The sequence below is a fragment of the Vidua chalybeata genome, chromosome 2, assembly GCF_026979565.1.
Source record: "Vidua chalybeata isolate OUT-0048 chromosome 2, bVidCha1 merged haplotype, whole genome shotgun sequence".
Lineage (NCBI taxonomy): Eukaryota > Metazoa > Chordata > Aves > Passeriformes > Viduidae > Vidua > Vidua chalybeata.
This window is the reverse complement of record NC_071531.1, coordinates 71,971,518-71,995,057: the sequence shown is the minus strand read 5'-3', so window position 1 is coordinate 71,995,057 and position 23,540 is coordinate 71,971,518. Positions and strand designations below refer to the sequence as shown.

The 23,540-nt window shown below is 40.0% G+C and overlaps 1 protein-coding gene across 1 annotated transcript in view; it reads left to right on the top strand.

Annotated features, from left to right (window-relative positions):
• Window positions 1-483: 483 nt before the first annotated feature.
• WARS2 (tryptophanyl tRNA synthetase 2, mitochondrial) overlaps window positions 484-23,540 on the top strand; it is a 38,396-nt gene continuing 15,339 nt past the window's right edge. Inside the window, 3 exon segments of the mRNA XM_053936468.1 lie at window positions 484-1,226; window positions 1,228-1,425; window positions 20,610-20,867. Of these exon segments, the coding sequence (XP_053792443.1) occupies window positions 1,098-1,226; window positions 1,228-1,425; window positions 20,610-20,867 (585 nt within the window). The 5' untranslated portion in view covers window positions 484-1,097.

Here is a 23,540-nt window from a genome sequence, read left to right as displayed (position 1 = left end):
GCCTTAGAACTAGAAAATCTCAAAACATTTGATTTTTCAGTTTCTACCCTGATGTTTCCCACATCGAGCTTCACGTCATTTTTGTCTAGTTATGTTCTCAAAAAAGGCTGACACATTTTGGCTGAAACATGGAATAAAAACATCAAAGATGAACATCACACACAGAAGTTTTCAGCTCGAATTATGAAAAATATTTATAGTGATGATGAAAATGATAAAAAAAATGTACAATTTCTGAGTTAAAGTTCTTTAAAAATCAAAGTCAATTTTTTACAATTTGTTTCAGAGAAGTGGCTGATACAAAGTAAATAAAGATTACGCTCTTATGTACTAAGCACTCTTCATATATGGTTTTAAAATTTTTAAATTGCCATTAACCAATGTATCAAAGTGAAAATAAATAAACAGTTATGTAAATTTACAGAGGGTTTAACTACTAAACCCAGATTTTAGAGTTGGGAACTTTCCATAATAATATCCTCAGTGATGGGGTTGGAGTGGGCTACTGGAAATAAATCACCAGTCCAATGCACGGTGCCACTGGTACAGACCTACAAGTGCACTTTCCTGATCGCTGGCTTGTTTTCCCAGAGCTAGCAACAGCAGATTCCCACAGTCACCGTCCCACGTGTTTGCAGACCTGCAGGAGAGCTCGGGTTCACATCACCTGAACACTGGTAACAAGCCTTTTGTGGCTTCCCAGCCTGAAGCTGGGAAGAAATTGAACTGGGGAGAAATGAACTGGGGAGAAACCAGGCACTTTTGCAGAGGAGCAGACAGCAGGGGTTGATGTACAACTTCTTCAGGAACTTGTCAAACCTCATTAGTAACTTCAGTGTTTCTTGTTTTGGTTTTGTTACCTGGGCAATGGAAGAGACATGGCACAGCGACTGGATTTGGGGACACGCTGTGTCTGAGGTGCTGGACGAGAGCTGCTTCTGCCTCGGCTTTCGGGCAGAGCAGAGCAGAATGAGGGCAGCAAGCAGCTTTTGGGGGGTTTCTGCGGGGGCTGACTTTCGTTGTTGGACAGGACAGAGGCCACAGTGCGAAGCTCTCTGTGGAAGAGCTGCCGTGGGCAAGGCCAGGCTGCCGGAAGGATGCAGGGATGGAGGAGGCCTCGGATGGAACGCGCTGCTGAGCGGAGCCGTTTCAAGGGCACCCCGCAGGTGAGGCAGAAGCCATGCAAACCGGGAAGCGGTGACCTTCACTCCCACAAGGGCCCGTGCTCACGCCCGACGCCAGCACCGCCCCTTCCCAGTAACCGCGCCCCACCAGCGGCCGCTCCCGCACCGCGCCTGCGGGACATGCGCGGACCCTGCCGGGCTCCTGCCCCGTGTCCCTCCCCCCCGCCTCTTCCTTCCCGCCTTTGCCATGGCGACACCGAGTGGCCTAATCCGGGCCCTACACCGCGGGACCCTCGGCCAGGTAACCGGCCTGGGGCATCTCCCCCGTCGCTTCCCGGTGTGCCCAGCCTGGCACGAGCCCCGCGCTCCGGCCGCGGACGCCTTCCCGCCCCGTGCCGCGGGCCGGCTCCGCGCATGCGCGGAGCTGGGGGCGCGGGGCGGGGCGGAGCCGGCCCGGCTCCTGCCGCCCCTCGGGGAGCCGCGTTGTGCGCCCTTCCTGCTCGCTTCCCGGCCCTTCCTGCCCGCTTCCCGGCCCTTCCTGCTCGCTTCCCGCCCTTCCTTCCCGCTTCCCGGCCCTTCCTGCCCGCTTCCCGGCTGGTTCTCGCTGGCTCCGCTCAGCCGCAGGGCCTTTGACTCCGCGGGGCGCTCGGGGAGCGGGAGAGAGGGAGGCCTGAACCGGCAAGTGGGGGTCGTTCAAGCGCTGAGGGTTGTGCGAGGTTTCAGCTTTGGTCTTTGCTTCTTCCCTTGCACCTGCTGGCTACGAGCTCCTGCCTTCTGCAGCAGGAAGGAAAAAAACAAACCTCCTAAGTGTCTGAATGGATGTATGTCAGCCCCTCCTCTTGGTTACTTACACGACCTCAATGGGGTGTAGTGTTTGAATTTCTTTAACACATTTAGGATTTTCATTGTAACCCATCAAGAGCCCTCCCCACCTCTCACCTCCCCCCATTCTATTAGAAAATTGAAATAAAGGAATAACTAATTGGTTTTATTGTATTTTATAAGATAATCCCAAGCAATCAGCCAGGTCAGGTTGCTTGTGTCGTGTTTGTAGGCAGCCCCCTTCATAGTTTTTCATCTGTGAATGGCTTTCCTTAGAAATCTAGATTTTTCTCTAGCTTGTAGCTTTGTTTTTAAAATCAGTGGAAGAATTTTATGACAGTAATATAACATTGCATCATTTTAGTGAATGTTTCCCCTAGGTGGACAATTGTTTTTTTAATTAAAATTTTGCTTTTCACATATCATCCAGATCCTGAATGGTATGATATGTTTCAATAATGGAACACATTATTCAGAATGATTGCCAGGGTAGATATGTCTCATGTTATTTGTGAAAAGAAATAGGGTAAGCAGAAGATCAAAGATACCTTTCCATTTCATGGTGTAATCTGTATTGTCTGTGATTTTGCAGCAAGTGAGTTCTGTTACTCTCAGCCGTGGAGGTGATAGTTTGAGCACATCAAGCTGTAACACACACTAATGCACAAAAAGTTGGTGTATGTTGTGGTGAATCTGGGTAAACTACACATTGCAGGACTGTTTCAGAACCAGGATTATTAAAATTAAGAAGTCAAGGCATATTTCATTATGTTCTAAAATAGCTAATGACCTTGATTCTGCCCTTTCTATTGGGGAGGTAGAGTGAAAGCAAAAGAGGAAGAACCTGTTATGCCATATGAAGCTTTGGTAAGTGATATTTCACTTAGTAACTGTGTTCTTCCTATTAGTGAAGCAGAAGTAAGGTTTCTGTTTATATTTTCTGTTTCAGAATTTGTTTATGCATAATACTGCATTGAATTGTAACAATATAGAAGAGCTAAAGAATCTCAATATGGCATCCTCAATAAGCTTGTTGGGTGTTTCCATGTCTTGAGGTGCTTTAATTTCATTTACATGTGACTAAATCTTCTTTGATTTCTCACACCTAAAATTTGAACAGTTATGCTGCTCCTGTAATATGCACAAAGAAGGTCTGGCAAAGACATCTCAAACCACTCATTATTTTTAGAACTCAAAAGTTCCTTGAAAAATATTGAAAGGATTTGAATATGCTTATCTTTCCTGCTTCACATGCATATTCAAATTTCAAGCTGGAAAAATGTTTGCCTTCAAGCTTGAGCAGTGTGTCTACTGGCACCCTTATAGTTTTGATGTTTAAGTGTTCAATAATGGAGTCATAGTCACCAGAAGACAAAATTTATGTGGTTTCAGCTTTGTTTCACTGTGGTGCACAGTTCATCACTGTGGTGGATTTACTATGCTGTGGAAAAGTTGCTCTGTACATTTCCTTGTACATATTTCTAGCACACAACTTAAATTTGTAGGCATAATAAATGTGGTTAAGAAGAAAGTAATGTTTTGTTGGAGAGATTCATTACATTTGGGGTATCTTGATTTTTAAGAGCTTATTTTCAAATTCCCTAATTTACTGTTCTTCAGTGCTCTGTAAGCCAGGGTTATAGAAAGTCGTTTCATCACGTCTTTTTCTTTGATGAGACACTCTTAAAAATGGCAACTACAGATACTCCAGGGAATTACTGATAAAATCATGAGAAATCCAACTATGGCATAACCTGTCATTAGGAAAAATTAATCTAAGGTGAGTCAGTCAGTTGTTGGTGTATGTCCTGATAAAACATGGATTAGGTTTAGTCCTGGCTGCAAAGGGGAATTAGAAGAATGGCAAGGTCTTGCTTTTAATAGTCTCATGTATCACTAGATGGCTTTCAAGACACTCAGCTGGAAGAACACATTTAGGTGTTACTTGCCTTCAAGAAATCAGCAGTCTTTCGCATAATTTTTCTTTTCTGGTATCAAAGTAGCTATCACTATTACAATTACTATAAGGATACTCTAATACCTGTATTGCTTTTGTTCCTGAGAATATCTTTTAAAGGATTTCTCATTTTGCTGCCTTTTCTCCTACCCTAGTCTTCCTCTTTGGTAGGAAAGCCTTGCCTGGTCTCCACACATGGTCTATTACAGTGGCTGTATTATTGTTGCTGAGCTGTACATTTTGATGTCCTACAACCTTCATCTCTTGTCAATTTTCACAGGAGTGATGCATCAGAAAGTGGATTCTTTGTTAGCTTTATGTGGTACAAAACTGCATCTTCCAGCCATAAAGGCTGATGTTTTTAAGCACAAAATCCTTTTCTCTTTGGTGCTAGAACTTAGTCTTTTTTTTTCTGGCACTCCAAGTTGGATTTGCTGTAATGAAACTCGGCACACTGACTCTAGTGCATGCTGTTCAGGTCATACAAAGAGAAAATTGGTTTGAGTCCCACTGTTCCAAGGATGTTGTTTCTACCTTTTAGTGAGTGTTGCACAGAAAATATCTCTGGTGAATGTTTAGTCAGGACCACTGCAAGTACAGGATCTTCAAATCCAAGGAAGCCAATACAGTGGTAATCTTAGCAGCTCATTTAGGAAAGTATCTGTTTCTTTACCTGAGTCAATATGTTTTAAAAAATACCACAGTATAGATCCCTGAATGTAGTTTCTCAGGTTTGCTTTACAGTTTGTGACCTAAAGTGGTGCTAAAATCAAGAGCATTTGCTGCATCTTCCCCTGCTGTGGCAGCCTAATGAGTCTCAAGGCCAGTTAGACTAATCTGGCATGGTTTGCTCTTATCAAATCCACATTTGCTGTTGTTTTCCTCTAGCTATCTTCTAGGGAATTGCAAAATATGGGTTTTGTTCACTGAGTATTGATGCTAAGCAGACTACCTCGCAGACTGCTCCTCTTTTCCTGTATTTTTGAAGATGGGAATGCCATTTTTCCTTTTTTGGTCTTCTGATACTTTGCTGGGCCTTTGTGAACCTCAGTGATTCTGGCCTGTATTGTCAATACTTTAAGAGGAGATCTTCAGATTGTTTGGGTCTGGTGAAATTTGATTTACATGTTGAGGAAGTATTGTTCCTTCTTTATTCAGGCCACCTGATCACTCTATTGTTACTGTGCTAGTCATGTTAATGACTGGTCATGTTTCATATTTTTTAACAAAGATAGCTGTGAAAAAGGCAGTTAGGTGAAAATTGAAGGGTTGTTTTGGAGAAGACCATTAAAATGCTTTTTCCCAGATTGCACATAAAATCTTCAACATTTTTAGCTATGGTTACCATATGGGGCTCCAGAGAAAGGAAGTCACTGAAATTACCATACCCTAATCCTTAAGGATGTCAAAGATTGTAGTTAAAACTACAGTGGGAGAGAGAGGTCAGTTTTCAGAATCATTCAGATGTGTTATGAATGAAATGCAAACACTTTAAAAGCATCCATGTTCCCATCTTGAATTTGTTGCTGTCACATAGGGGTCACTTTGTTAACCATTGATGAAATGGGTCCCCGGGTGCACGTAACAAGCTGCACACATACACAGGTTACTGCAGCAGGTCAACTTCAGAATGCCTGTCCAGACACTTGTGTGCTGAAATTGATGGATGAGCAAGCAGATTTTTAAGTGCTTGCTCTGGCTTTATGATTGTGACAGTCCCCTGTGTTGCATCTCTTTCTTCTAGAGAGCATGAATGTTGGAAGTAGCAAAATGCTTTTGACTGAGGAAAAAAGGCTGGAAATGCAAATACCTGTTAGGCAGCAAAGACCCAGATGTTTTGTGATGCCCAGCATGGGCTGCTTAAATATATTGTAATATACAGGACCTTTAGGAAAGATCTACGTGATTTGAGAAATTCTTTCCAATTAAGGTAGCCTCTATGTGGATTCACATGTAGAAATTGGTGCCTTTTTTTTTTTTTAATTTCCTATTTTCCCGAATTTTAACATTTTTTACTATTGTTGCTGGGCAGAGATGCTGAAAGTTATTTAGTTACCCAGATCCTTATGAAATCAATTAGATTTAGCAACATATTCCAGCCTTTGGGTTAAACCTCTGGTGTCTTCTATTCAGGTTGGAATAGAAGTTTTTCCTAATCAGTCATTTGTTTTTATTTTAATCACTAAATAGGTAAATAATAGCTAAATAATATAAATATATTTAATCCTCTAGAGAGACTGGCTTATCTTTTCAATAAAGCAGTGGAATAGTTCTTTATGCAATAATGAAATCATTAGCTTTTGTATAATTTTCAGAGTGGAAGGTGAGTTAGTATACAGTGAGAATATACATTTCTTGGATTTTCACTGGATTTGAGAGATCTCAGGTTTCCACAGAGATTTCCAGTTGTAGAGAGACTTCTTGTAATCTGCCTCGCTTAGTGCCTTGTCTCTAGTGGATTTTGACCACTGTTGTAGCTGCACAGAGAGAGCCCCACTATAAACAGAAATGAAGGATCTTTGAGGCATGAATGGGTCCTATTCATTTCATAATGGAGTTCTAACAATAAAATCTGGCAAATATAGATTGTGTTAGCAGGAAACAGCCCTTTATTCTGGCATCTTGTCAGGGCTTGGGTAGAGTCCCTCCATTCTTTCCCCCTCTGGCCCTTGCTTTCAGTGTCTTGACTAAGCCTGTTTTTTCTCTTGAGAGACTTCTGATTTTATTAACATGTTTTTGTACAGTGAGTTTAATGAAAGATGCTACTCTGGCCATTGTGGATGTTGAAGTTTTGTGTGAATTTCTCCAGTGAATATGCTGAACAAGCATTGTGAGTCAGTCTGCAGCAGATCACCTCTGTCTCTAGAGAGCAGACTGGGGTCCCATTTTAATACGGGCTCATTGGCAGATAGAATTTCCATTTACTAATACAGCAAGTGCTATTCTAGACATTTAACAATTGCTTTTTCCATGACACAAGTTGTGGTTTATGCTGCGACTCTAGGGTTAGATGAACAAACATTTTGTGGAATTGACTCAAATTGCAGCAGGATCAGAAGCTGAAGAAAAACCCCAAGTCAGTTAAATCACCTTAGATCATATATTTTTTGGGTTTTGCCTGTGTTTGTAATCCGTGGATTGAAATTGTTTTCCCTTTGTTTATTTGAGCCTTTGACTCTAACAGTATCGATCTTGGAATCCCCAACTCAGACCAATCATGTAGCAGATTTTATAATTTTCTGCTGTATCAGGCAAATCTATATATCCACTGGACAAGATTAAATATATTTTTGCCCCTTGAGATAGATATCCACCTTGAGAGTGCACTGAAGTTCTTTCTGTGTGGGAGAGGAAGTAGATACATATTTGTATATATGTATACACACAAAAATAGACAATGAAATATATACCTACTTTTTCATTTCCCTCATTTTTCTGCTGAAATGTGATGATTGCTACCAGAAATGAAATATCTGCTTTTACTTTTAGCTTCAAATTCTTTGAATTATGCTAGGGCATGCATCTGCTCCTTGGAGCTGACCAAAGCAATAGAGTGGTGAAGTTGACCCAGTTGCTTCAGTGATGTCTGCACAATAACTGAATGAAGAGTAAGTGTTGTTTAAAATTAGGAGTTTCTTCAGTTTTCCTCAGTGTTGCACGTAGTTCATGTTATAAAGTACTGCAAGGATGTTGTCTTTGTAACAGGCAGGTAAAACCCTTCTATGCTTCATTTGTATTTAGATTACACTTTCATAAACTGTTCAGACTAGGAATTTCTTTTTGTTTAGACTACCTGTATTGTTTATGGATAAGTGGTTTGGAGCTTTACAGTACAGGTTAGAAGGTGAATTAAATGCTTCTTATTGGTATTTCAAAGTCTGGTAAGCCCATCTCATTCACTTATGTAGGTGGTTGTCAATATTTACATTACTGTGCAGAAAGATCCCTGAGTTGGATAGTGCTGTATTTCCATTTTTGAAGCTCAGAGTTTCTGTAAGAATCTTCCAATTCCCAGAAGTATTCAGAAGCTGAAAGGAGATAAATTGTATACATTCTCCATTCTGACAGATGGAACATGCATTGTTCTGAATCCCATCGTTGTTTCTGATCACAAACACTCAGTGACAATTAATTACTGTATATTGGTCTGCATAGTGTCGTCCTCAGTGTCTGGCTGACCTGTTAATCTCATTTGAAGGTTGTTGGACAGCATTAAAAAAGAAAGTGAATTGTAAATGTCTTCACAACTTCCTAGTCCCACCATCATCTTTTCCTTTTGCCGGGTGCAGTTTTGACTTTGAAATCTGTGTGTGATAGCTGTACCTTGGGAAAGATATAGTAGCGTTTTCATGTTAATAAAAGATTCCAGGCTGCCTGATGATCTCACCTTAGATTGATATAGCAACTATTGCTGTAATTTGTTTTCACACTGGTGGATGCTCAATATCCCTGTCCTTTGGCAGTGATATTGCTAAATGGCTTGTTTTGTCTTTATTCAACAGTCAGGAGCAGTTATTTTCAGGGTTTCTGCCTTAATCCTATGTCTCATGGGCATTCACTTCTCTGCTTACCAGCATTGCTTTTTACATGAAAAACAGCAAAGAAATATGGGGACGTACAAACTTTTAACAACAGAACCACGTTATGCTATCCTTCCTAAATATAATCTTTTTATAGCCACATCAAAGTTTCTTTCAAAGGTGGTCTTTGACTTCTTCTTGAATTGGGTTATCCATTTGCAAATATTTTTCTTGAAATCACATACTTGCCAAGATGTGGAAAGACTTTACTTAATAGGCATCCATAGGGTGCTTTCCGTTTGCATGGAAGAACAAAACAGTTTCAAACATTTCAAAGCCTCTTTGTTGCTTATATAAAGGGAATGAGGGGTCCAGCCCTCTGAATTCCTGACCGAATCTCATTTTGCATCTCTGCTGGCAACAAATTAGCCCATGTAATTTCTGCAGTCAAGTTCACATTCTGCTCTTCATGCACTTCCACTGGAGTGTTTTGTTGGGTACTTTTTTTACGATATCTACATTTTAGATCTTTGCAGACTTAAAGCAATGTCAGCACTCTGACTCTTGCTCATCAAGCATTAAGCCAGGTCACAACAGCCAGAGGTGCTGTCACTCGCTCCAAAGGGACATTTTCACAGTTAACCATGTAACATTGTAAGTCTCCAGTATTCAGAATACTTGCCAGTACCCAAAGAAAATGGAGTATTGTACATTTCTGGGGCACTAACAGTAAAAAAACTTGGCTTTTCTTACACTGATATGCTCCACGGGGTACATCCAAGCTGGGAGTTGGTGATTTGCCTGGCTTTCTGTGGGCCAGTTTGAATAATACAGGTAAGTTAGCAAGGAGCACCTCATCTCCTCTTTAGGACAAGCAAAGGAGTCTCTCACAAACTAGAGGACTTTTCATTTGATATTTCTGGGCTCAAGCTGTCTAATAAGCAAGTCACAGCTTGCTGTCACCATTCTCATCTCATTGGCTACATTCTCTTGACCTGAGCACAAATGAACACTTGTGTTTGTCCCCCTCATCCATTGCTCATCTGTTGTTTGTGTTTTTTGTGGAAACAGACCAGCCTGGTGATTTCAGGACCACCCTGCACTGATAACAACAGTTTTAATGTAGTCTGTAGTTTTTTTAATTCTCTACAAGTCTCTTATGCAAGTGTGATTATTATGTCTAAAATACTTAAATTTATGGAAGTCTCTCCAGCATAGACAAGGAGGACCAGCCGTAGCACTTTCTTTGTGCATGTGTGCATCATTAGGGAATTTACTGGGATTTCCACATTCTAAAGCCTCTCAAAATCCATCAGGTGGTTTTAAAACTTTTCTATTCACCTGAGATGAATTTCATGCTGTGACCACAAGGTGAAAGTTTTTGAACAGCTGTGTTAATTCTGGCCCCATGTGAAACAAAGCCAACTTTTCCATGCTACAGGAAATTGCCAAATAAAATAATGGAGAGGAAATGAACTACTCTTTGAGTTTCTAGGACAATATTCTGAAGAAACGTAGTAATTCCAAACAAAAAGTATTTTTTAAAAAATACCCTTCTAGATGTAAGTTGATATTCTTTGTTTATATCCCATAGGGCAATCTTAGTAGCAAGTTGACTCCTCACTTGAAGAAAATACATTAAAAAATACAAGAAAATCTCTTCCATCTAGAGGTCAAAGAAAGAGCAAGAGCAATCAGATGGTTTTAAGGGATTTTTATACCACTGCGATCAAAAACACAAAACTTCTCTAATTTCTCTGTGAGGGAAGTATTTAGTTGTTGGGGGCATTCTTTAGCCTTCTGTTTTGTTTTGCTTCAAGATTGTTAAGGTTTTGGTAGTTAGAATAGAGTAATATATCAAAATCACAGCAACCTTCCATATATCTATATTCATGTAGTCTATAATTTAGAAATACACACTTTTCAGTGCATTTTGACAGTTCCACATGTTTCTTGTAGCAAAATAAATGCAAATTGTTCACTTGTTGCTATTACATTTATTCTGTTGAGCAACGTACATTTCTAAATGTGGGCATGCACCAGTTTACAGGTGTTAAATGTTAACTTGTATTTCCCATCTTTCAGAACAACACAGAATGGTTTTTCAAAACTTGTCAGTGTTCAGCTGCTATCAGTGAAAAGGCCTCAATTCTTGCATTTTTGTTGCATACAGGTAGAAGGACTTGAGTCTTGAAATGCCATGAGATCTAATCTATCTAAATAAAATTCTGATTCCTTTTCCATCCTCTTTGGTCATCTCACTTTGACTTTAATCATGCTTATGTAACATTATGGGCTCAGAGGACTAGAACAGACCCTGTTTGGGGTGATTTGGTGTTTCGCCTGGCCCAAAATAAAAATTAAGTGCCCTCACATCTTTATCAACATATGACCTTTTTCTTTTTTTTTTCTTTTTTTTTTTTTTTTTTTAATAAAAAACCTCTCTAAGCACTCTTCTGAAATGCTTTCTTTTTCTTACTCTTGGAAACTTTTCTTTATATCTGGTCTGAATCTTTCTTACTTCATCTTAAGCTCATTGTTTAACACCTTTTACATGAATAGTCTTCCTTCCACTGGACTGAAAACATTTTGGACTTTCCTCTGTAGTCTTTTTTATTCAGGTCACTAATTGGACTTGGTAAACTTCTATGGCCTCTTTCTACCATTCTTTTGAAATACACGACCTAAAACTATCCAACTTCTGCGGCTTGAGGTTATCCTCATCCTGAGTAAAATGAGCAAATTGTTTTCTATCTCCTGAATTTTCATCCTATTCATATATTCCTGTGCAATTTTGGGTGTAGTTTATAAATGTGGTGGTTTTGCAGCTCCATGATATTGATTCATGCTCATCTTTTAAAATACTACAAACCCAGACCCTGTTCTGTAGTTGTTGGCCTGTGTTGCCTGTGCATCCTTCCTGTGTTTGTGTTTTTGAGTAGACTTTTCTGTATAAATCTGTGTACTTTTGCCTAGTAAATAGTATTCTGTTTTTTCAGACCATTTCTTTGCTTTGTCAAGATTATTTTGAGCCCTTATCATTCTTCTAACTTTGTTTTATCTGCAGATTTAATGAATACTCCATTTCATCATCTAGATTTTGTATTTTGAGATACAAAAATATCAAATAATACTGGACCCAGCACAAAACCCTGAAAATTGTATTTGATATATCTTTCCCCAACCACTGTAAACCATCAATAAGTGCTATTTTCAGGATTTTTTTTTTTAATCTCCAGTTTCACCCCCAGCATATAATGTTGCATTCGAGGTGCTATTTCTCTAGCTTGTTGAAAATTGAGATAGTATTGGAATTTAATGAAAAGTAGAAAATAACCCTTAGTATTTCATTTCCATTCTAGCATCTCTTGTGCTATGGAAGACTATCAACCCTTTTGAGAGGCGCTAGTTCTTGAGAAATACCGCTGTCTTCTGTTATTTTTGTAATTTTTTCGAAGTTCATTATTTGTTCCTGTATCTTTCCAGGAACTGAAGTTGAGCTGACTGATATAGAGTAACTCCGTGAGGTCACAGAGTGGAACATGAGGTCCTCTGTGAGTTCCCTGGCCTGGTGCTTCCATGCCAGTGTGCTTTGTGGGGCTGCATATGGATCAGAAAGCCAGACCTGATGGGTGCTTTGGGGAGCTTTTTCCAGGAAGCACCTGTGCCTGAAAACTTTAGTTGTTGCTGGTTCCACCACACTGTTCAGTGAACCGTAAACTACTTTTTATATGGATTTGTATCTTAGGGGTGTTCTTCACAGTGTAGCAAAGGTTCTCCCTCTCATTTTCCCTGGTGCCACCTCTTCCAAGCAATGGCTGCAGTACTGGAACTGTCGAATTCTCAGCTTTTAAGCATTGAGTGCATTATCTGATGGTTTTGGAAGCAGCATGTGCCAATCTGACCTTACCTTCCTACCTTGCCTGTCTGGCCAGAATGTTCCTGCTGATAGTTCAGGCTTAGCTCCTGCTGCAGCTTCTTGTCAGTGAGGCACTAATTACCTTCTTTATGTGGCAATTGTCAAAAAATATTGTTATAAATTCCTTTAGCTTTTCACCTATCCTGGGTGAAGTCGACTGATAAGACCTGTGGTTAATGATTATGGTTAGATAGTTTGACTGGAGAAACTTCATTGCCCCAGCTTTAAAAAGGCAAGTAAATGGTTTGAGAATCATGAATCAGGGTTAAGGTTGCATAAGGCAGCATCTGAGGCCATTAATTGCAGTTCTGTGCACACGTTTGAAACCCAGGAGATGCAGAAGTAGTGCATGTTTCAGTGTGCATTGGAGCTGCTCTGTAGCTGGGTTATGGCTCAGCTTTGAAGAGGAGCTCTGACATGCTGTCCTTCAAGTTGATGTGGAGAACTGTAAGGAGCACATCACGAAAAATAAAAACCACCAGGCTGTGTCCTTGCTAGGGAAGGCATTGTGGTTTAGGGTAAGATTGGTGGCCGCTGTTGGCTGTGTGCAGACCCAGTGCTTGGCTTCTTCACCAGCTCTGCACGCATGTTAGCACAGGTTCTTGTCCCAGGCATCTGCAGAGAACTGGAGCCAGCTCTTCTGAGCCAGGAGGCTGCTGGCTACCTCCAGGTCCCTAACCAGAGGCGGTATCCCCTATTCACTCCTCACGGGAGAGGAGGGTCCGTGGCTGCCTCAGGTCCAGAGGAGCCCTGTGGTGTGTGGCGGCAGGACTGTGGCAGCCTGCTGGAGATAATGCTCGGCTCTGTCAGTGCGGCTGTCATTAGCACCCCACGTGGCACGTGGGGCTCATAAAGCAAATGAGAGAATCCACTTGCGGGATGCAGGCAGCCACATGAAAGGAGCCATTTGCTGAGTCATCTGTACCAAGGCAGCGTGAGAGGGCAGCCTAACCCAGCCGCAGCTTCATTGAGTTCTTTTGCTAGCCCTAGAGGGCAGAGTTAAATTTATTGGGTGGGGTTAGTATGTGCTGTAAATGTTCCTCCTTCAAATGTGTTTTTCATTTGAAATATAAATATTAAAGTCCTACTGAAGTTTGAGTGCATTTGACATTCAAAAAAGGGATACTGAGCAGTTCTGTTTAAATCTTAATTTAGTTCAGTTTCTGGGCAATGGGTTAATCTTTACTCAGAAGCTATTTATCTGAAAACTTGCTCTGGTATAAATGTGTTTCTTTCTAATTTAATGTTAGATCTTTAGTCTCTCATTTTAAAAATTAAGCATGTTGAAGTAGCATTTGTACCAGATGAATTCAACATATATTGAATTATCAGATCAAAATAAACATGTTTAAAAGTTTCTACAGCAAGTTTGCAGAGAAGTGATTGCATTAAAAACAATAAAGGAAACAAAGTATGTAATACATACAGTGCTCCTAAGTTTCCCTTTTCCTTCATTTTTTTTCTTTCTGTAACAACATTAATACTTAAATTGTCCCAATTAGGCTTTAAAATTTATGCTTTAGCTAGTAAAATCTGACTGGTCTGGCTTCCCTTCATTTTGCTGCTTAATAACTGTCTCAAGACAGGTTTGCTAAGCCAGTGTTAACAGATGAGCATATTATTTTAGCAACCAGAGCTTTGAAGTTGTAAAGTATTAATAAGGGAAATAAAAAAATTGTAGACAGATGCAAAAGATGCAGTGGTTGGTGACTTTTGTCAGCCAAAGAATTTCTTTTGTCTCTGAGGTTGGAGCAAGGTTTTGGTTGTGTTGTTTTGGTTTTATTTTTCTTCCCTTTTTGATCCCTGTTGAGAGGATCTTCTTGTTAGAAATTTCAAACTTTCCAGTTTCTGTGTTTTATGCATGTCTGTGTTTGCTTATGCTGCTCTTTCTTCCCTTTGACTTCCACATTTTCTTTTCGTCTGGCAAATTTGAACTCGCTTCAGCTTGGGACAGCTGGGGCAAAATGAATCCCCATGAATAAAATTATAGCAAGAAGAGCAAAGTCTGTGAATGATCCTTTGCTGTTTCCTGAGTCGTTCCAGTGTCATTAATCAGCGCTGGTGCTGTGGAGCCTTGTGGTGTGTTATGTCGCCAGCGCAGCAGCTTCTCCGTCCCTTTCCCCCACCCCCTGTGTGCCTACACAGTGGGGAAAACTAGAGAGGGAAGCCATCAATCTTCCCTGTCCTACATGTCAGCAGTGATTCTCCTGTCGACTTCCTGCTCTCTCTGTCGTGCCCACCACCTGTGTTTAGAATTAGCTCTGATGCTGTGGATCTCACTTGGCTCTTCACCTGTTCTGCCCCGAGTAAATGGCTGTTCAAATAAAGCAGAGCAGCTAAATGCTATAGCATGTGAATGGTAACCATCGCTGTGGCTTGGGGGGTGAGTTCTGTTGCAGCTGCTCTTGTAATACTGTCATAATTTTCTGTAACATGATGGGGTTTGGGTCTAAAATCTCTTGTTTTTGTTTCAGCCCAGGGTGAGTTTGTGAGTCAGTCTTTTTATTATTTAGAAATTAAAATATTTGTAAGATATATTATAGGTGGAGGCATAAGCTTCTCTCTCATCTGTTAGGCTGCTGGGATAAAGTCATTAACAAAGTCCAAAGAAACTAGTTAGTCCAAAGCTTTGTCCTTACCTTCAGTCACTCCAAGGATAAAATTAGCAAAAGCCTCCTTTGAATTTGATTTTGAAGATGTGTCTGTCTCCCCCATGACTGAGTAGATTGAGAAGCTGACAGGCACCGCCTCTGTACTTCTAGGGCAGGATTAATGTGATCATTTAATGGTTTGTTGTGTTAAACAATAGATCTTAACTGGACTCCAACCAGCCACATTTTTATGTATGCTTTTATGTAATTTAATAACATGCCTATGCCAAAAAAAAAGGAGAAAACAATCCCGAGAATTGTTTGTTTACTGGCAGGTTTCTCCTACATCCTTGAATGAGTGCTATGCTTTTCTGTTTTTAAAATCCAAAAGAGACTAAAGCATAGGCATAAGGTTACCCTATAATTGTTGCTTGTCTGCTGTCATTTCAAGCATGTGATAGCAATATTTATGTGGAGTTGTAAAGAAGAGAGATTATGAAAACCTAAGTTTTGTGAATGCTTTCACTTGATTTTCTTTCTGTAACTCTTTGTGAAGGGGGAACTGTTTTACAACTGATTTTACTACATATTTGAGATGCAGTTTTTTCTTGACTGTACCAGGCAAATATGTGTATCCAACAGGTAGATAAACTCTTGTGTTCAGCAGTGACAGAATTCATAAAGCTAAACATGAAATATATAGCCAGGATACCAAGAATTTAATGTAACATGGGATGCTTGGATCTGTATGGATCTTTTCCTTTATCAGCTTTGGTGTGTCTTCCAGTTCTGGCACATCTGTCTCATGAGAGGGAATGATTGTGGTTTTGACTGCTGAATTGAGTCCTTGACAGTTGTAGCTCACCTTCCATACAGAGTAAAACTCTGCTTTGGTCCAAGAGAGCAGAATTGGATTTTTGAAAGCTGTCATCTTTCCTGTTTTGCGTTGAAGATGGATATGGCCATGCTACAGGATGGCAGGAGCAGATTTTAGCCATCCTACTCTGGGATAAGAATGTAATGCTTATTCCTGATTATTTGAGAGCATTTGGATGTTGATATTTTTTTGCAGTATAAGGAGTGGCAGTTGTTGATCTCATGATAAAAGGGAGGTTAAGCGAGAGAACACCTGAATCTTAATGGGTTTGGGGCCAAGCTTCATTCGGTGATGCAGCTGAGAAATACACTGTGGTGTTTAGAATTGCCCTGCAGAGGTCTTGTAGAGAGAAAACAAATAGTAGGTGCTAAGTCATCTAATCATCTATCAGATGCAGCACTCCTAGCAGGCATGAGGACTAACGTGCAGCACTAGTGGTGTAGGTGCACACACCACACAGAGTTAAACATACGAACAGCAGGCTCACAGTGTGCTTACTACAGATGTCTGAATGAGTGAGTGCCTGTGGGCTGGAGCTGCATGTCTTGTGGCTTTCACTCTGCTCCATTGAGAAGTCTTCACTCCTTTTGTTTTTATCCTTTTCCAGCTCCAGTACTTTGGAGCACACAGCTCCCATCCCCTGACCTAACAGCTCCATTGAAGTGCATTCCAGCCCCATGATTTCATGGTACCAGGCAGAAGTCCCCTGCCATGCTGCTATGCTGCCCGCTGCTTCTCACGGAGTGAACAAACAGGGAACATAAACTCTCTCCAGAGGAGCAATGTTCTTTGTATATTTTTAGTGCAAGAAATCCAAGATTCGTTTGAGGGTGTTTTCTGTGGGCTTTTTTTAATATAGACTTCTGCTAACACAATGGAATATTTCATACCACCCTGTTTGCTGTAACTTCTCGTGCTTTATGTTGTTAAATGGAATCAAAGGAGTTAAAGATGAAAGACTTCTAGTCAACTGGTCCCTCAGCTGGGAGCCAGTATGGGTTTGTTCTTTGTAATGGATTTGCTAATGCTTTACTCAGGTTCAGCCTAGCTCAGTTTTCATTATTGGATTTACTTATTTCTGTGAATTCTCTACTTCAGGTTAAGTAATTGCTGAGCTTAGGCTGAATATAATACTGCTACTGTTTGTTTCTAATGTTTCGCGTGCTATTTATTGCCCTTATACTGAACAAACCTTTTGTAAGTATTTGTTTACCATTTGAACATACAAAGCACCATTAAAGATGTCATGCTTGCCTTCACAGGTATTCTCTTTAATGTATAGAGAACTTCATTCTTTCTTTATATGAAACTGTGTCTATTTAACATTGTACATTGTGTGTTTTCTTTTCAACATGTAGTGTATCACCAGATACTAACTTATGTAGTATTATAACAAACCTACCTTTCAGTAGCTTATTGTTAGCCTTTGAATATTTGGAGTTAGTACAGTATTTGAACACACAGTTTATGCTGAGACACTGATGTCTTGTATTTTCTTGGTGAAAGACATTGTCAGACTGCCTGTTTAAATATCACTCTTGCATTTTTATGTATTGAGTGTATTATACTCACATTAAGGGACACAATTTTGCCAATATATCCAATATGTTCATAATAACATTATGTACAGACTGGACAGTGATCTGAAAAGTTGAAAAGGCAGATAATGAACATGTTATGGGAAACACTTGAAGCAAGGACTGCAGCTGCAAGGGAACTGAGTCTGCCTGACTTGGAGACCAACAAAGTTTCTAGACAGAACTGTTCTCCACAGGCTCGGGGTGTCGGCACTTTTTGGGTCAAGGTATTGGCACGTGAGCTGATCTGTGCTGACAGCACAGAAATTCCTGTGCCTGGTATAACAGGCAGTTACCCCAGTGCAGAGCTGCTCCTGCACTGAAGTAGCACCAGCTTCAAGTCTCAGGGAAAAGAAGCAGTAACATAGAAACATGTCATGTGATGCTGTCTTTTATTAGACTGAAGTTGGAAGATGTGCAAGTTTCTGCACTATGTTTTAATTTGGTCATCCTAAGATACTTTAATTGACATGGGTCCATAGTGGATTTCTGGCGCATGATAACATTTCTTAACTTTTATAACCATGCAGGTAAAAAACATATTTTATATGAAGTGACTGGAGTCAAGACAGTAATAACTTAATTCATGATAATGGCAATAATCTTAACATGTCATTCTCTGTGCCTTCTTACAGTAACAGCTGTATATAAAGAGCTGTATGTAATAGCTCTCTGGGGAAGCAAGGGGTGTAAAGCACAAGTGGAGGAAGAAAAGAATACCAGAGGGATGAAATTGATAAGAAAATGGAGAGTAGGGCTGTGAGAATTATGGTCTGTGAAGAAGAGTTGTTGTTAAACAGTCATATAAATGGGCACCAGAAAGCAACCAGTACTGTGGGGAGAAGTAATTGTGGGAAGGAGCATCAGGATTTGAACTTAGTGAGCGGAGATACAGACATGAAAAAAGGTTATGTGCTCTGACAAACAGACAGCTGTTCTGGGATCCCAGTAGGGGTAGAACACCATGTTACTGGTCAACTATTTCCTCCCTGACTTCTTGTTGTCTTAGTTAAGAAACATAGGAAGCAAAAAACAAATGTTATGCTTGTAAAGTACTTGTTGTATTGCCTTGCAGCTGCTCTAGACCTGTAGTAATAGAAGTACAGCTCTGAAGTCTAGTGAATCCCAAGTTTCAATAAGACTTCATCTCATTTTGGTTGGAATATTTTTGGTTGGAATATTAGAATGTTGAATGCCTCCTTCTGCAAGAGAGCACCTGGCCCTTCTCAATGTTAACAGGAAGCTGGCTGTAGTCCTGGGCCAGGTAGTAGTTTAGTGGGACGTGAGTAGATTCTGTGAGGGGTGAGAAATGCTCTGATGTAAGTTCCTAGGAAGACAAGGAATCAAATGCCAAGTGAGAGATTGAGTATCATAACTCCATTTTTGTGTAATGAAGAAAAGAGGCACATGGGTGGTCGAGGACTGGAAGACCAGGACTGGAAGCCGGAATTGCTGTTGGAAGAAGTGGCATGCTTTTCGTTGCTTCAAGTGACTACCTTGAAGCTCCTGTGCTGGAGGTTCTCCAAGAACATTTAGATACTGACTCAAGAATATACTAGAAGTCTAGAAGATATCTGGTATGGGGTGAAGGGGTTGCCATTAAGACTTAAATGTGTAGGCATTTATGTGAGCAGGAGAAATTAGCATGGCAGCTAGCCCAAAACTGCTCTTGTCTGTTAGCACAAACACTTAAACGTTGGGTAAGAAAATTGTCTTGGTCTAAAAAACAAGCTTACTTTAGAAGAAAAGAAAATTTTTCAGCAAATTTACAAAGAAATAGTCTAGGCTTTTCTGAGCTATTGATCATCCTTAAAAGTAATGAAGTCCTATTCCACTTGGAAACACTTTCTCATTAATTTTTCTAAAGTCTGAGTCAAAATGAATTAAGTCAATTTGAAGTCCTTTTTTTAATAGTTAAAAGTAATGGTACTTGGCCTTGACTTTTACTGCTGTTTTGTGTGGTTTAATAGTTGTATGACTTTTTTTTCTCCCACACACATTTGTAAGAGATTCACAGAAAAGAAAACAGACTACATCAGTAAATAAATTCTTCCTAATAAGTTATAGGTGTTGCTCATAAAATTTAGCGTGGAAAAAAATCATGCAGCCACAGACATAATGAAGTTGATGATCCTGCCACAGAACAGAATCTAAGGATTTTTATTGTATTTGCTGTAGTGGCGGGGGAACCCTCATTTATAAGTTGAGCAGTCTTGCATGCTCTTGCAACTTGGCATGTAACAAGCATTTTCACATAAAACATTGCTGACCTACTTCTGAATATGGTGGAATTCTTTGGGAAGGTCAGGGAGGTAATTGATCATATGCTGACAGCTCTGGGCTCTGAGAAAATGGTCAGATGGAAGGCTGGGATGCAGGAAAACAAACTTTCTGAGATGGTAACTGTCACTTAGCCAAGCTATACATGTTTTAAGCTTTTTAATCTTTGCTCACAACCTCACCTACTTAGTCTTTTTTTTTTGTTTGTTTTTGCTGTTTTTCTGTGAACTCTTTTCCGATGTTGACATTTTACTGGTCCTGATGCATGGACGGTATTCCAGGTGTGATCTTGAGCTATAGCTGTATTTCTTTGTAGAGCTCTTTTTGAAATTCTATTGCTTCCAAAATGGGGAGTTTCAGAACTTTGATGATCTCTTTCATTATTCTTTGACCTTTGGGTCAAGAAGTAGCTTTCTTTCAGGAACTGCTCAAAATGTTCTTTGCAGCTAGAAAAATAAGACTTCAATGTCTATGGGAGTTAAGATGGTGATCTACTGGGACATTGCATGAGTTTACAACAAAAATGTTTGAATTTCTCTGCTCTGTGACCCTAAGTTTCTGTCTCAGAGTGGATATAGATACTGACCTGTGGATATAGAAACTAAAGAGAAACATACAGCTTTGGTGCAAAGGAAATGAAGGAATCTACCACTTGGTTTCTGAGACCAACTTTTCTCCAGTCTTGTTTACAGCTGTATATTTTTTTTTTTTGCATATGCAGTCTGACAGCTTAAAATTATGGTAGTTGTCAGTCTCTGCTGTAAGATAGAGTATTTTAACTGACTTACTGCAATTATCATTTCTGAGGTCATTTATACATTACTACACTGACAGGAGGGGAGAAGAGACAGGCATAAATGAGGCTTTTTTAATTACTTTAAAACATAAAAGAATATGGGGGGGTGGAAAAAGTGTGTTTATTTTGCCAATACTTTGTCACAGAATATGGTTGTGGATCGGATTTTCTCTGGCATCCAGCCAACTGGGACCCCTCATCTGGGTAACTACCTTGGAGCCATTCAGAACTGGGTGAATCTGCAGGGAAAGTGCAGCTCAGTGCTCTATAGCATTATGGACATGCACTCTCTCACCATGCCCAAGGAGCCAGCTGTCCTGCGCCAGAACATCCTGGACACCACTGCTGCCATCCTTGCCTGTGGGATTGACCCAAAGAAGTGTTTCCTGTTCCAGCAGTCACTGGTGAGTGCTCCTGTTGTGTTGGGTTTTTTTCTGATTAAGTGGCTTTCCACAGATCTTAATGAATGCGTGTAGCATTGCTGAACTCTTTTATCATGTTTGTGTTGGTGGTCCTAGAAAATGTTAGCAGTGCTGGATTTTAAACTTATCCCTTGCTGCAGTTTTGAAATTTTGAATGCTGCAACTATGACTGAGAAGCCCATTTAGGGATAAGTACACTGTAAATTTCTGAAGCAGGGCTAGGAGTGTGTACAGGTTATGAGTAAAATATTTCTAAGACCTCTTAGAAGACCAGTAATTGTCTCTGTGTCACTTTAGTCACAAAAGGTTGACTTATAAATGCATAAATGCAGCCTGTGGAACCATAAAGGTAAGGAGAATATGTTTCTATGCTTTTGTATCAGCTCTTGCCACTTATTTTGCCAGGTGCACAGTAATCACAAAGTAACAGGTGATTAACCTGGTAAGTTTTATATCCGTTCCATCGTGATCATCAGGAGGTTACATCTTCTCTGGGGCTTACTTTCCCTTCTTTGCTATAACCTCCTTTTCATGCAGACGCTTTTCCATCTGATCTGGTAATTCGTATGTAAACCATGTGCTCCCCTTGACTACCCCAAGGGGTACGGGGCTTGCCTTCCCACTTGGCATATAGCTATGACATATTATATTTTCCTGGAACACAGCTTAGTTTCTTCCTCAATGAACTTTCGGTTACTGACTCTAAACTGGCAAACTTCGATAATTTCCACAGACACAGATGTGTCATAGCTTCTGCTCTTGTGAAGACACCCACAAGTGGGTGTCCACCTTGCAACAGAACTGCAAAGGTGATCTGAATTTTATCGGTGCAAGCTGAAATGGTATTGTATTCTCCCTTTCAACACAATTCTTTATAGGCAGAGTTTCCTGGGGTTGTTAAACTGCAAGTGGCAATCATAGCTCTATATCCCTGGTGAATAATGAATTGATGAAGACAGATATACTTCCTGCTTCACTTTTCCTCTGTATTAAAAAAACAGTCTAAATAGATGAGCTCAGAATTCTAGTGGAAATACATTTAAATAAATTCACCCCATTTTTTTTTCAAATGTGTTTATCATTTTAAATATGTTAGCAGCTTGTGTTTTAATTTTCCTCTACTTTGACTTGGGCTACAAAACCCCATGACACAGGATACAATGCATGCTGAATTTTATATGAATTCAGAGAGGGACTCAACAAATTAATCTGAAAAATTGCTTTGGGACTGTTGCATATCTGAGCAGTCACCTCTACAGGAAGTGGTGAAACCACAGATGGGAGAGTATCCATGCTTTCCTGCACTTGCATTCTCTTTTCTTTGGTTGCTGTCAGAGGTGGATATTTGATCTGGTCCAGTGTTGCTTTTCTTGTATTCCTACTGGTCTAAAAGCTAAATTAGTGCTGTTTGAGGTCTTGCTAAAACCAACACTCAGACTTCCCTTGAAGCCAGCAGATTATCAGTGAGGATCTTATATTGCACTCAGCCACAGAAGGTATGTTGTATCTCTCAAAATATAATAATGCAGAGGTTGAATCCTTGAACCCCCAAAGAGAATGTGTCAGACTCAGGAAATGATGGCTCTTTGTGCAGTGTTTCTACACAACCAATACAGTCAAAAACCAATGAAAACCTAAGGTAGCTAAACTTGAACGTGTTCAGCTTTATCAAACAAAAGTTACCACCAAATATGATTCTGATTTTCCTTACAGTGGTTAGGCTGGCCTCAGTTAAATAGACTTTAATTTGCCTTTTTACCTTAATTTTTCTGTGTCCTTATCTGTCCAGATCTAATGGTCATTGCTCTTATTAAATCTAAACCATTAGATTAAATGTTTGAGCTGTGTCTGATATATTGAATGTTATTCTTACCAATACTTACCACAAAAGAATCCATATAACTTTCAGAAGTGGCTGATTCTAGCATATTTTTGAAAGCTCGTTGTCACACTGCAATCAGAAGAACTATTACAGTTTTTTATGACTGTTTCAGCACTGGTTCAGCCTGAAGTGGTTTGTCAGTTTCCCCAAACCAAGTCTGTACAAGCCGTATGAAGTGGTCAGGTATAGCCAGAGATGCACTGTGATCTGTTACATTTACATAGGCAGCACCAGATGTTTCTCTGGAAGCAATTAAAAGGAATATCTGCATGTAGCTCTTGATGTGAGGAAAGGAGACAGGAACCTTGCTAATGTGATTATTGTTTTAGTATGATAATGAAATAGTATGTTATGGAATGTCATAATATCGAGATGATTGTTCCTAAAAATGAAGGTGTAAGATGGATTACAGCTATTGCTAATCAAGAAAGTTTATTGCTTGATTTTGATTGGAAATTTCTCAGATTTCAAAAAAAAAAAAAAAAAAGGAGCTGGCCTCCTTTTCAGCCACTGTAGCAGTGTCCAAGGGTGGTCTAAAAAAGTCCTACTTTTGTTTACAAACATTTGGCTGAGGTGTAAAGCAAAGTAATCAAAACTGTATACTGAAATCGGGTATGTACTTCCAGAGGTCCACAGGAAAGCAGTGAAAATCCAACCACAAACAGAAAGCTGGATTAGGTATTTAGTTATAGTCAGAGTAGGTTTTTTCAATAGCAGATCAAACTGCTAAATGAGAATTCTCAGTAGCTTAGCACAGTGTAATTATTGTTGTA